This window comes from Manihot esculenta, chromosome 1 (genome assembly GCF_001659605.2).
Source record: "Manihot esculenta cultivar AM560-2 chromosome 1, M.esculenta_v8, whole genome shotgun sequence".
NCBI classification, from domain to species: domain Eukaryota; kingdom Viridiplantae; phylum Streptophyta; class Magnoliopsida; order Malpighiales; family Euphorbiaceae; genus Manihot; species Manihot esculenta.
Window position 1 is genome coordinate 36,785,609 of NC_035161.2, and position 14,987 is coordinate 36,800,595.

General features: G+C 32.6%; 2 protein-coding genes across 5 annotated transcripts; one reads left to right on the top strand and one right to left on the bottom strand.

The window, feature by feature from the left end:
* Positions 1-718: 718 nt before the first annotated feature.
* On the bottom strand, positions 719-6,624 carry LOC110621547 (chromosome partition protein Smc). Of its 4 annotated transcripts, XM_021765835.2 has the most exons (16): positions 6,072-6,622; positions 5,958-6,002; positions 5,787-5,885; positions 5,585-5,695; positions 4,480-4,654; positions 4,292-4,348; positions 3,853-3,989; positions 3,691-3,750; positions 3,538-3,615; positions 3,025-3,098; positions 2,835-2,911; positions 2,035-2,114; positions 1,881-1,943; positions 1,603-1,677; positions 1,441-1,516; positions 719-1,256 (listed from the first exon to the last, which is right to left on the bottom strand). In XM_021765835.2, the coding sequence occupies exons 1-15, from the start codon at positions 6,141-6,143 to the stop codon at positions 1,481-1,483; spliced, it is 1,239 nt and encodes a 412-aa protein (XP_021621527.1). In that variant the 5' UTR covers positions 6,144-6,622; the 3' UTR covers positions 719-1,256; positions 1,441-1,480. The 4 variants fall into 4 exon arrangements, 3 of the variants coding, with proteins under 3 accessions (XP_021621527.1, XP_021621520.1, XP_021621514.1); XM_021765828.2 differs by having other exon boundaries at positions 4,292-4,345; positions 5,958-6,624; XM_021765822.2 differs by having other exon boundaries at positions 5,958-6,623.
* A 3,535-nt stretch (positions 6,625-10,159) lies between these two features.
* LOC110617950 (transcription factor BHLH089) lies at positions 10,160-13,582 on the top strand. Its single transcript, XM_021760947.2, has 6 exons — positions 10,160-10,866; positions 11,357-11,551; positions 11,736-11,801; positions 12,052-12,120; positions 12,214-12,285; positions 13,112-13,582. Exons 1-6 carry the CDS (start codon positions 10,594-10,596, stop codon positions 13,238-13,240), a joined length of 804 nt encoding a protein of 267 aa, XP_021616639.1. The 5' UTR covers positions 10,160-10,593; the 3' UTR covers positions 13,241-13,582.
* The last annotated feature ends 1,405 nt before the right edge of the window (positions 13,583-14,987 follow it).

Below are 14,987 nucleotides of genomic sequence, written 5' to 3' on the forward strand. Positions count from 1 at the left end.
TTCATCATCCGCTTCTGGTCTATCTTCCAAACGAATGGAAGCAGAATTTTCTCTAGAAAATTCTTTGCTTTACGGAGGCCATTGATAGAGAGGAATGTGGGGGTCTCTCTCATTCTTTTTCTACCTTTTTTCCAGGCCAAGCTCAAGGATTAGAGAATATGCTGGAGCAATGTGGAACCACACGGGACACAATCTGCCCACTTATATTTTCAGAGGAAGTAAAATAAAAGGTGCAAAATAAACTTTGTTTTCTCTTAATTTATTTTTCTGTTATTTGAATATGTGAAAAATTAAAAAAAATTAAAAAAAATGTTTATTTTCCTTTCTCAGGAAAATATTAAATGAAAAGGAAATAATTATATTTTGATGAAATTCACTGTTATGCCTTGTATCTGATAAATTTGAATTATCAATCTAAAGACATATATCTAATTTCACAAGTTGCAAGATTTTTTCTATTTACTTTTCTTATCTTTATCTCCTAATTTAAAAGAAAGTAATTAGAGAAAACTATAACCATTTGCTTTCATGGTTTCTTTTCTTTTCTTTTTTTATACACAAAAAAAACTCATTATTTATTTTCTATTATTTATTTTCTCTCTTCTGCCTTTCCCACACGTCCAAAAATAGGGTTGCAGTCACTTGTATAAAATTCATTTTAGAAAATCTAACCAAACAAAAAACGAAATTCCATCATGGGATTTAGAAATTCAGGATCAGCTCTGCACCGTCATCTCGTAAAATGCGACAGTATTAGAATCAAATTTAACTAATTAAGGATGATAAGATTGGGCAAGGACATTGATAGGACGCTTCCTAAAAGAGAGATTGGGGTAGTCTCCACTTTCTACCGTACCTGCGAATGACGTAACACATTTGATTTGGCCAGAGGACAGTTTCTCGACTCTGCCAAAACAAAATTGCTTCTCTGTGGTCTCAACAATTTACCTAATCAGCTTTGTACTCATCTGCTTGACTTTTACTGCGTCTCCACTTGCAAGTATTTCCCAACTAAATCACATATGGGGACCAATTACCAAAAACAAACCTTGGTAGGTAAGAGAAAGGGTTCAAGTCAGCTTTTGCGCACCCTGGCCGATATCATCCTGCTCTCAGAATTCAACGTTCAACATATTGTTGGGGCTGTTAAGCACTAAACAGACAACACGAGGTTGCAAACCCCCCGCCCACAAAGTATAAGTAGACATGGGCTTTGTCACCAAGGCCCAATCAAATTTATATGTATTGTGTAAAGCCTGCATCCAGAATAGAAAAGCATCATAAAGTTGATCAGTTTTTCAAGTCGATGGAAATTACTAGGGGTCCTACTAGGAAGAAAAAAAAAGTTATCTCCATTAGTCAGAATATATGCAGTTGCAGCAGTTATGATATTGAAAAGGATTTTTAAATAACATTGAGCATGCAAAATAATTAATATACATTCTGATGATCTTGGCACAGACTTGCACGACTGGTGGGGTCAAATGGCATTATTCTCATCATATTCCTTCTCTTTCTGAAATCAAAAGACAATATCCAGTCATCAACGAGCCAAAAACACGACCCGCATCCAAAAATGAAAGATACTACTTAAAACTTAACATGGCACTTCTGATCTGAGGTATCTGCTTGAGTTGTTGAGCACTCGGAATCTAAGTGGTGTACTGCTGCAATAACCTGTGAGTAAAAGAAACATATAAAATGCTTAACGTTTTGAAAGTTTCCAAATCTTGGAGATCCCATCCAGTTTTCTTCTAAGCAATTATCAACTGATACAAAAAGGTAATAATAAATAAATGACATCGAGTACCAGTTTCATCATGTCTAACATGGAAGAAATCAAATGTCTAGTTTATTTGTCATAAAATAATATTTCTTACCTTCTCGTTTTTCTCTGCAATGCTTGGACCATTAATTGCAGATTGAAGTTCAGAAGAAGCAGCCTGCCATTGGATGATTAGAACATATATGTATTAGTCTTGAGCACCTTAATACTAAACAAGTTAAATGATTTGCAACATCCAACACACTCGCCTCTGATACACAGGAGTTTAAGTGATTGTTTTCTTGTAGGATGTTGCCAACTGAGTGCTGCACCTGACATGTCGGTAAAGCTGCACAAAATTTATTGACCCATGCTTGCTATATCTAATGCTTTTTCTTCAACTTGCATCATTAATCACTTTGTAGAATATAGGCAGGCATGTCGTTATTATTATTATTTTTTTTTGTTATCGTTATCTTTTAATGACTACCTGGTAACCACTGTTTGCAATTTTGCATATCTACTTTAGGAACCATTTCGAGGAGCTGCCTCTCAATTTGCGAATATCATGTACGGATGCTGACTCGGTCAAAAAGATGAATTTTGTCCTAAAATATTACTGGAAACAATTACAACGGAACAGCATTACCTTTGCCTAATCATTAGATTGGTCTTTCAAACAACAGCCAAAAAATGGAATGTGGTGTTTTAACATGTGAACTTGGGAAATTGCACCATGAATAATCATATATAGTTGAACGGGACGTAAAACTCTTTACAGAAAGAGCAGTGCTGAAACAAGGTTAATGACTAATGCACTCCTAAACCACCATAGTCGAACAGAAAAACTCTTTACAGAAAGAGTAATTCTGAAACAAGGTCAATGGCTAATGCACTCCTAAACCACCATGGGTTGACAGAAATACATTTACATTATAATGCCAACTACTTTAGATAACTTTCTTGGCATGTTACATCTTTCAGAATGCATTAAGTAACAAAGAGAAACATTCTCTTCTATCGCTAATCCTCAGTGAAATAAACACAACATGAAGAAGGAATAGCATACCTAGATTCTCTGCAGTTCCCATCATGGGAGCTTTAATAGTAGACGATTCTCTGCTCATTAGGACATCAGCTTCAATTCTATCGGCCACTTATAGTATAGATAGTGTCACCAGTAAGAACCAGCTTTCAAACAAAGGTAAAAGTTGTAGCACACCATCCCTAATTTAGCTAAAATTAATCTGTTGAGTTACCTATTATCTTCATTTCTCCTGACCGTATCACAGTCATCTTGACATTTCAGTGCAGAGGATAATGCCTTCTTGTCCTGTCATCAGACTCTAGGATATTTCAGCCTAAAAAGCAAATGCAAACAAAAGTTGAACTATACATGAAGCTACTATGTAGTTCTTTGTGGCATCATGGTACAGATTACCAAGATTTAGAGGGTACTGGAAAGTACATGCATAGCATAGATTGATGGAATAAATTAATTATAAAGAAGTCTATGCCTATAGCCAAACCATTTTAGATGGAACTGCCAGATTTTGGAATAGAGGTTATAATGTCATCAACTGATCATGCGTAGATGTCCTTGGATCTATATCTTACTCGCCATCAATACACTAAACATATTCAAAACTTCAAATGGTTCTTAGAAACGAAAATATATGATAGATTTAATTGGAGAGAGTAAATGCTAGAATTTTTTTTTAAAAAAAAAATGCTAGTAAGTTAAAATAAATAAATGAATAAACTTTGCTGACCTCATCATCCATATTTTTAACCGTCTCCTTAACCTTCTGTAATATTACTGCTAAATTCCCCACTTCACATTGTAAAGCCTGATTCCCAGAAACATCAAAGAGGTCAATAAGGACAAAGAAGAAGAAGTCAAACAGCCAGCGTTAGATTCTAACCTCTTTCTCAGAAATCAGACTCTGTATAACTGCATCTTTTGCTACAAGATTTTTCTGGAGGTGAGATTGGTTAAGGTAATCCTTAAAAGAACATCTTCAGCTGAAAGTAAATTCTTTTGTTGGAATCTAGAAATCAGATAGATATTATGCTTGCATGGATATCTCTTCTATTTGATTTTGACAATTGTTCCTAATATTTGCTGCTTCCAGTTGTCCTTCTAGCTCTGATATAATTTTTCCCTTTGTTTGGAGCTCATCCTCATTATTTTTCAGTTTATTTTTCAGGTCATGGACCTTTTCTGCCAAGAAACAGAATGAAGGAAAAATATATAGACATAATCAGATATTGAAAAGCTTTGTTTTTGGAATTAAATGCTAACTCGGCAATGACAGGGATTAAGTTTGACCGCAATGAGGGAATCAAACATTCATGTTTGACAAAGAAAGAAAAAAGAAATACCTTGGTTACACTTTTTCCAAAAGTTATCAACTAGCGACATTGCATATGATACACTCACTTGGATGAAACACGGTAAAATGCATTTTCACGGTCTAAAAGCAAATTCTAGTTAAGGAGGGTGAATGAGAAAATGGGTTTTACCAACAAATACTTCTTCAAAGGCAGACACCTTATCCATCTTGCTCCTTAAGCCAGCTACTAAATATAGCAAAGAAAGTTAATACAATGCAGATAAACAATGTTACAGAGTTCATTATATTATGAACAGTCGCTGCTAATAATCCATTCTAATATGCCTAGAAGCTTTAACAGTTAAGAAAGCTCCATACCTACTTCCTCTTTTTCAAGCACAAGGAGTTGCACATTGTCCAGAACTTGCTTGATTGAGAAAGCTTCCTTTTCTATACTATCAAACAATGATAGATGAGAATTTAGTTTTTCTGATAGGACACCGAGCTTTCTATCTCTGGCTTCGATTGAACGTTTCATTTCACAAGTTGATTCCTGCTCATAAACATCAATTATCAAGTCAGTTAATGACATATCAATTATAGGCATCTTACCTTGAATGCGAATCAAACGCATAAGATACCAGTATTGATTTGTTGGACTTGGTAACAGTTTTTGCCACAATTTCAGCTCTTAAAATGTGGAGAGCATAATATCAACCTGTCTTAATTAATTTGAAGTTTAGCATTAATTGATACCTCTGTGTTTTGTCAAAATTAACTATTTAATTCCTATTTCAAATTTACTTAATCAAAATATCTCATTATTTTATGAAATTAAACTTTTTAAATCCTTCATAAAAAAAATGTTAATAACATATTTTAGACTTTAATATTTATACTCCCTCAGTGACTCGATCCCATGACTTTTATCCATCTTTCAGCATTTTTTTTATCTCAAAATTATTATCCGCTTTCCTTTACCTATTAATTTACTATTATAACTCTATTTAATTTTATCTAATTTTTAAGAAACCTCTCAAATAATAAAATTTAATATTTTTAAAAAGATATAATTAAAAAGTTAATAAAAATAAAAGATAAAAATTATAACCAGAGATAGTATTACTTAGTATCTATAATTTTAACAATATGTATTATTTAGTTTTTTTATTTTAAATATCTATATTATTATTAGGCCTGAAACAAATTAACTAACATTGGTAGAAGGGCTAAAGAATTTGATCACGATATATTAATTTAGTTTAAAATAAGGATTAAGTAGTTAAATATAAACAAATATAAGAACCTGGTACTAATTTATCCTTCTTTATAAAATAAATTCTTAGGGCACCACACAAGCAAAATGTAATGAGTTTCACTCATGTACTTCTAAGTAGAAAACAAAAATGAGTTGATACTTTACGAATATTCCGCAATTTCGTTCTACTGGCATCCACGAGCCAAAGGCTTAAGAAACTCAAACCTCGTATGCATGAACGAAACTTTCCCTCGATTGAAGCAGGCTCTGTATTGTTCCTTGCATCTCCTTTAGTCTATTCTCAAGCAAAGCATTGTCGTCTTGAAGGTAACTCATCTATAAGAATATTACTCACAATCGCCATCAATCAGCAATGAGAAATTAAAATTAGTTTCTAAGAAGCATTTCCACAAACACGAAAGCTAACCTGGCGGTCAAGTTTGTGGCGCAATTCGTTGGAAGAAGCCAACTCCGCTTGCAAATCCTGCAACTTCCTTCCATATTCCTCCTCGGATTGCTTTTGTTTCTGTACAAAACTTCAAATATTAAATTTCCAAGACAAATGAAATAAAAGAAAATAAAATTAATGTGGAAGAACCTGAATTAGAATATGGCATTGCTTGGTAGCAGAGCGTTCCCTTTCCTGCAGTAATCCACAAACAAGAGTGACAGAGGGTAGGCATAAAATGTGATTGGCGAGGAAAATTCTTACTCTGAGATCTCGAAGTTCGGAGGTTATGGCTTGAAGCTGAACCTTGAACTTGGAAAGTTTAAGCAATTCCATTTTCCTTCCAAAATTGAAATTTAAGTTCAGCCGCAACTGTGTTCTTTTTTTTACTGCACCATTCAAAAGCAAAAAGAGAAGATGCTTTGGCCTCTACTATCTAATCTCCGATCTACAGTTACAGACAAACGACTTTGTCGTTGCTGTGGTGGTAAGGTCTCAGACTCGCGCCAGCCCCCTGATTATCTCTCGAAATTGTTACATTTTGAAACCCAGGTAGTTCTAAAATTTAACAACTACGGTTGAACCTCAAATTAAGTGAGATCATCTATATTTTCGCTACTAATTATCACACTTTCATGAATTAAATGATATTATCTTTGAATATGATGATTTAGATCGTATAGTAAAGATACACTAGACGTCTAAACGCGTCAGTTTAGACGTATCCGTATGATTTTTAGAGGTTGCAAGGTGAAGTTGAGAATAAATTTTGCAAAAGCTTTTGTGCAGTGAGTGACACATAAAGATGTGAATGATTTGATGAAGTATTCCAATGTCTTAATCTTATCATAGAGTTTCCAATCCGTTGCAATCAATCCGACAGAGGTCTATCTGCTCCACTGTCTTCCCATTTGATGAATATGAATTTTAAAGGAAGCTTCAATTCAACAGAATGATAATGGAGGAATCTTTATTCTTTAAAGTTGGATTGATAAAACCCCAATGGATGTCACAATTCCCATTTCTTTTCTCCCCATTATTGCTTGTCGAGTTAAAGGTGATTAAATTGCTGTACAATCATAGTTACAAGAACACCTTTCAACTTTATTCATCAACTTTATATTATCGAGCTGAATTAACAAAATTTTTTATTTCAAATGAAAAATATAAAAAAAAAATATGCTGAGCGTGAAAGTGAATGCTAAATGGATTCACAAGGAAAACCATTAACAAGCAGCATACAAGGACATGTTAGAGAACTTGCCCTTTCGGGTAATTTAGCACATGACATGCTGGACAGTGAATTTCCCAGTATTTGTGCAATTTTCACATGTAATTTCCTAAAATAAATAAGATGCAATTCACGATTGAACTTTGCAATTTTTTGGTTTTCTCCATAAACTCGAAAGAAGACAGATGTGTGTCCTTTGCTTGTTGCCAATGCTTTCTATCAAATGGATGAGATCAATCATCATTAAAACGTGTGATAAAATAGATTGTTCATACGTGCAATTTTCATTCTTCAAGTAACATTTATAATGATTAAATTACTATTTCATCCGTTTATAATTTTTATGTATTTTATTTTTTTATGCATATTAATAACTATAATTTTTTTTATTAATTTTTTAATTATATTTATTTTGAACATATTATATTTTATTAAATATTATAAAAAATTTTAAAAAATTTATTAAAAATAACATAAAATTAAATAGAGTTATGATAATTGATTTATATATTATTATAGTCTAAATAGAAGTGTATAATAATTTTAAAATAAAAATAAAATAAAATAAAATTATGAGATAAACGAAAATATTTCATAGCTATTATATAGAAGGGTGACTAAATTTTTAGTCTTAATATAATAAAAAAAATATTTTTAATTTGATTTTTCAGTATAATCGGTTTGAAATAATTTATTTTAATTTAATTAAGTTGGATTGAGATTTGAATTAATTTTGTTTGCATAATTTTTATTTATGTTGTGCATAGTTAAATTTCAATCAGAATTTACTATCTACACAACCCTAATTACATATACCTAACCAAATTAGAGATCTAAAGGAAAAGTTGGCAAACCATTTGCCTCCTATCATTTATTTTCGGGGACCAATATGTGTAAAAAAAGACGATAGGCTAGTTAAATAGAGCTTTCAATAACCAGAAATTTAATTGAAGGATGCCAACATGCTTTGAAATTTTTTTTTTATTACAAAGTTTCAATTTAATTATTTATTTTTTTAACATTCTTCGTACTTAAAAACATGAAACTGAAAGGAGATAACAATTTTAAGTTTTTAAAAAAAGTTGTTTAAAAAATGAATTGTGATAAATTATTTCAGTTATTTTTAATTACAATTTAAATGTGACTATTAAATTCCAAAGAGAAACGTGTGGATTTGAAGCACGTGAGTATATTACCATCAGCATCATCCGCTGGGCAGGGCAACTACGCAGTCCAGCTGGGCTACTGTAGTCTATTGTGATAAAATTTTAGGGCACGTGGATTTACCAAAAGTAGGCTCGGGAAAGAAAGCTACTTCGTTAGTTGTTTTGGTAATGGCGAATGGCTTGGATTCAGAGCTGATGAATGATGACGTAACTTTTGGAATTTAGCATAGTAAGGGTTTTTTCATATATATCTGAAATAATCTTGGCTTTAAAGTTTACACGTATTTCATGCTCGGATTCTAAAATTTGAATTTTCATACATTAAATCAAATAATTTAGAAGCACTTAATATTTATAAATTAATTTTCATACATTAAATCAAAATTGCACTCACTTTGAAATTGGAATTAAAATTTGTTGAAAACGACAGCGAATCAAAATTAAACTGCAATCTAAATTTTTTTGAATCTTTAACCCATATCGAATCGATTTGTCCCCCCTCCGATTTGACTCATATATAGGGAATAGATATGCTTTGTTATATGAATGTGAAGTAAAATTAAAAAATTATATGACGATGGATAATAATTTAAGATGAATTATTGGGCGTGCTTGTCGTATTACACTGGACCCATCTTATGATTTGTCATAATCTAGTGGTTATTGTCTATCCCCAGCATATAAAAAATGAAAAATTAAAACTATTCAAATATACTTTATCAATATCTATAACGACTATTAGAATTGTAATTTTGATATTAATTATATATATAATACATGGACTTTTAATTTTTTTTTAATGTAATTAACTTTTATTGATATTCGAACTTGAAATCCCACAATTTTCATTAACAGTTAGGTAAACTCCATTAGCAAAATAATGTATTGAAATGAATATTTTTGAAAGAATAATATCAAGCAAACCCGAATATTGACTGCATGGGGCACACCTTCATGGGTCACAGCCCAGCCCTCAAATGCAAGTATCTCCCAAAGAATGTATGTAAAACTAACAATGATAGACTCATCAGGCAGACTAACGGAAAAATACTGTCCACTGACGATAGTCAAAAGCATCCTCATCACCATGTTCCATCAAAACCAAAGAGATGCATATCAGCATCTGATACTTGCATTCCTGTTGACTTTAATCAAAATTATCATTTCATTTATATCCCTGCATTATCGAATGGAGCGGAATTAGGAACTGTTGATGCTTAAGAAATTAAATCCCAAATAATAAGTATTTTAAAAAAATAATCGATATAATTAATAATCTTTTCTATTTTCATTATAAAAATAAATATTTAATAAATAAAAAAAAACACTAAAACTTAAAATGTCCCACACTCTATATATCTTTTTTTTTAAAAAAAAAAAGCCAATCAGAGTACTCTATTAACATCATCATCATCTTTTTGCCTAGGTTTCAATAGAAAAGACATTTTTCTTTAATGCATACCAAACCATGGGTGGGTTGCATCAAACAGATAACCGACTTTAGTGGGCCACATGAAAAAATTAAGATAAATATTAATAATAATCCACAATTTTTAGTGGGCCACTAATGAAAGCATGGTGGGTCTGTCTGCTAATTAAACATAGGATTATAACCCACATAAGCAACTAAAACCCATCATTATCCTCAACTTTACAATAAATAGATAGCTAGATCCCATATATTACATCATAATCATCAACACATAAAACAATCATTAGGCATTATTAGTGATTGAAAATCATGTGTTAATCAAACCACACGCAGAAAAATATCATCAAAATGACCAGAAAATTCAAAAAATGAATATTTCAATTTGTTTTGTACATTGGATTTGTACTTTGTGCAAGCTAAGCTGTGAGGGCCCGTGACGTAAAATCTCAAAAACACCCCCCACATTACCTGTAGGGCAAGTATGGCCGTTGATAAAAAGAAAGTAATGTAATCGGACGGCGGAGAAGTGAGGTGGAGTTGTTCGAGTGAGAAGAGCATAAAAAGAGAAAGAGCTGGATCCTCCGAGAAAACCTCACTGGAAGTGACTTAGTTTGCAACTCCCAAGGTCCCTGTCTCGCCCTCTTTTTGTAATAGTGAGTGCGTAGTGGCACAGTGCGCCCCAACCTCCATTGTCCAAGGAGATCACACACACACATACTCACACTTCTCTATCCCTGATTGAAAGCTTTCGCTTTCCTTTTTATTGTATTTTGCTGCTTCTATTTCTTTCTTTCCCCGCTTCAAAAGCGCATCCAATATAAATCACTCGTCTTCCTGCTCATTTTCATTTGAAGGGAGTGGGGCACAAAATGCTTTGCTAACGGCGTCAGGAGGACTGGATATTTTGGCTCAATTTGAGTTGAGAGACGAATCGGATAGTGTGCGAGGGATATTGCTATGGATCCGCCGGCGATTATGAATGATGGGTCCTACAATTTGGCGGAGATCTGGCAGTTTCCGATAAATGGGAACGGGAGAGGTCAATTTGGGCAGAGTCTGGGCTCTCAGTTTGGGGATTCAAACCGGGATGTTTCGGGTAATGATCCAATGAATTTGGAACACAGAGGAGCTCGTGGTGGCGGTGGCGCCGGTGTAAGAAAACGGCGTGATTTCGTGGAGGATGATTCCGCTCAGGTCTTCTCTTCAAGCAACGCCAATGGCAATGGCATGGTAATACTTTTATTTATTTATTTTTATTATTTGAATGCTTTCATTTTTATGTATATATATTTTATTTGGGATTTGCTTTATCTTATTCAATTCTTATTCGTTTTGGTTGATATTGTTTCCTTGTCTAATCATGAAGAGTTAAAATGTTGTTAAAGAAAGAGTTGTCTCCTTGCTGTTGTCTTTATCATGTGAACTTTAGGTGCTTTTTGAGGTTTTATTTTCAGCTATCTATCTTTGTCAATGAATTCAAAAGTTGATGTAACTTAGTAATCATACTTGATTAAATATATATATTTCAATTTATTATCTGATCAACATGGTAATTTCTAGCTCTATTTATGTAGTAATGGCCATCTAGAACGTTTATTATCCAGCTTATCTGGGATAGTTCTTGGGTGCAAATTAGACTTTGTGAAATTACAGTTTGGACTAGCGGATTTTTTTTTTTTTAATGGCATTTTTCTTTTCTTTTGAAATCTGAATTGGGCAGAGTGACGCTGATGCTAAACGGCTTAAAACATCCGAGAATAGGGATGAGAATCCTGATCCTAAAGCTGATGCAGAGCTCAGTTCAGGCAAGCCTGTGGAGCAGAATGCTCAACCACCAGAACCACCTAAACAAGATTACATACACGTACGAGCAAGAAGGGGTCAGGCTACTGATAGCCACAGTTTAGCAGAAAGAGTAATTTTCATTACTCTTAAACTTATTAGAACTAATTAATCGCGTTTGAAGAGATTGACAAAGAGCTTTGATAGAAGAGTCTACAGTTTCTTATTCTTATTAATGCACCCTTGCTCTGCCAGACCTAAGTCTATCATATGTATATATTGTTGTTTTTCTTCCTGATGGGACATATTATGGACAGGCTAGGAGAGAAAAGATAAGTGAAAGGATGAAAATTCTTCAGGATCTAGTCCCTGGTTGTAATAAGGTACGTGTTGAAATTTTTATTGAAATTCATATTTAGTCCCCATGCACCTGCATGTCTGGTCAATAAGAATGGTTATAGAAGTGTAATTTCTGTTTATGAATAGTTTTTAATATAATCAAGAGCCACGTTATAGTTGATAACAAGACTACCTTGCTTCTTTATAATATGCAGTACAAGAGAATAGCTTTGAGATTTTCTGCTTAACAGGGTTTAAGTTAGTGTTTTCTCTAAGATAGGTTTTCTGATGCAGGTTATTGGCAAAGCCCTTGTTCTTGATGAGATTATTAACTATATCCAATCATTACAACGTCAGGTTGAGGTATGCATCCTTATTTTTTTCCATAATTTATATTCCTATCTCATTATACCATCAACGGTGAAATTAAGCCCTGCAAATTGCTGGAAATGGTAGTTCCTATCTATGAAGCTTGAAGCAGTAAATTCGAGAATGAACCCTGGAATTGAAGCATTTCCTTCTAAAGATGTAAGTCCTAATATTTTCACTCTATCTAATTTACTATTCTTGGATTGAGAGTGTGGTTAGCACCTTGTTTCTTCTTCTTCTTCTTCTTCTTCTTCTTCTTCTCTCTCTCTTTAGTTACTTGATGGATTTTTTTGCCTAGTTGACCGCCTTTAATGGGCCGCTTTACATTCAAACTATGTATCAAATTTATCTGATTGATGGATGGTCTCAAGTTGAGAATTTCCAACTTAAAGTGAGACCAAGAACAGGAAGGTACTCAAAAGGTACCTATGAAAGGTTAGGTTATCCATATCAACGAGGGCAGAGCAGAGTTGCCTTTTTCTGACAAGGTTAATTGTAGCTATTGAACCTTGACCTTAGGTTAGATTTATGTAAATTTCTTATAATGGTGCTCCTCCAGTTAATTTGGCTATATTCTGGGTTATAGTTGAACAAGTACTATTTGGTGACTAGATCATTTTGGTCAATGATTAGGATAAGTTCTCATTATATTCATTATATATCTTGTTTTCATCATGTACTGATTCTGCTGGAGAATTGGTACGGCACATTCTTATGTTTGTGGACCTTCAACCTGGTAGATATGGTAAGAACAAGTTTCTTCATAAGTTGGCATGTTATTTATGAACTTCTATGGAGACTGTCCATGGCGATGCTTCATGAAATATATTGCTGATTTGATCAGTTTATTTCTCACTATGGAATAGACTTAGAGAAAACGTGAACAGAATGGCTGTGTGGGTGACAAAGGCAAGAGATTTGATGATAAAATTCTTTTCTTTTCCTCATTTCACGATTCTTACTGCGAATCAACTTTTCATTTCAGTTTGGGCAACAAACATATGATGCTACTGGCATGGCATTTGGTTCGCAAGCCACAAGGGATTACAGCCGTGGTCCATCACCAGAGTGGTTGCATATGCAGGTTGGCGGTGGTTTTGAAAGACCATCATGATCTGAAAAGATAATCATCAGGTGGCAATTTCTTCTTACTGCAGTGGCTGTCAGAATATATACCTCACTATGTTAAATCAATTATAGAACATAATTTCATTTTCAACATAAGACTTGGAGCTGTGGTTGCTGTCTTAAAAAGACTGCTTAATTTACTACCTAAACATCTCCATTCATTTGTGTGTTGGAAAATGATTCTTTACTCCCATGTATCTCTTGGCTGGCTTCTTGCTCTTTGTTCAAGTATCTGAATAGTGCCTTCCAGAATGAGTATTGTACTTGTAAAAGAAAGTTGGTTGTTCAAATTTTTAATGCTTACATATTGTATAAAAACCTTGTTTCCGAGATTGGACCTGTTGAGAAGCTGAAGCTTGTTCAATAAAGCGAACCTTTTGAAGTCCAAAACTGATAAATCACAACCACATTGCCTTGGTAATTCCCCTTTTTAGCATTGGTACTGTCGTCCCTCTCCTTGCTTGTAATTAAGCGCGAGTGCTAACTGAAAAATTCAAGCTTTTGTATTTATTTATTTACTCCATGAATACTATAGTAATTTTTTAAATAATAAATTACCTAAAAATAATTAAAATAATAATAACTTAAATAATTTTAATTATATATTTTTTGGTTTTTGTAATAAGAATATTTCTAGATTAGTTTTTGACGCTATGATTAAATTTAATCCCATTTTGATTTAATGCATTTGAGATAAATAATTTTAAGGTATTAGCAACAAAGCTGAATCCTAATTATTAAGGAAAAGAACTTCCATTCTTGTTCATTTATTAGGTAAATAAATTATGTTATATTAAGGGGCGTTTTGCCAATTTAGAAAGACTTTTTATTGTAAATTTGAGATTGAGAAAAAATTATTTATGGATTTAGGGTTGGATTGCCAGACTGCAGTCAAAAAAAATATTTGACGCCTATTTGATAAGTGCCAAGATGTGGCGATGTGGCGCCATTTAGAATGGCGCCAGACTATTATTTATTTTATTTTTAATTTTTAAAAATGGACTGACGCCACTTAGAGAGGGCTTATTTATTAAAATATTATAATTATATTAATTAATTAATATATTATTTTTATATTATATTAATTTAATAATTATATTTATATTATATTTTTTTAAAATAATTTTTTATAATATATTTTATTAATTTAAATATGTTTTTATAATAATATTATAATTAAATAATATTAATTATAAATTTATTTATCTATTATTAAAAATATATATAAAAATATTGAATTAAATCATTAATAAAAAAATAGATTAATTAATTAATATGAATATTTAATTTTTTTTTAAATGGCGATTGGGAATAAATATGAAATCTCTCATATTTATTCGGATATATTTACTACTAGATTAAATTTATAAGTGCATGAATATTTAAAATTATAAAAATTAAATTTATTTTTATTAGAATGCTATTATACAATCGTACATAATCACAGAATAATATTAATGTTCTAATATTTGAGAGAGTTATGAAATATATTATTATATGATTTGATAATTATTGGGCTTATCTCACTCGGAGATACTAAATCTAAAAAAGTAAAATAAGCCCAAGGTTTTAGAAGCCCACTTTATTTAGTCAGTCCAGCATCTTCGGTCCTAATCCAGACGCGGGGACAGATCAGGCCACTCGCAAGTCTGGGTCCTGCACGAAGAATCCAGCCCAGTGATGTGACTTAAAGAAGTACAGCAGTCTTGCCTGCATACACGCCGAAAGAATTA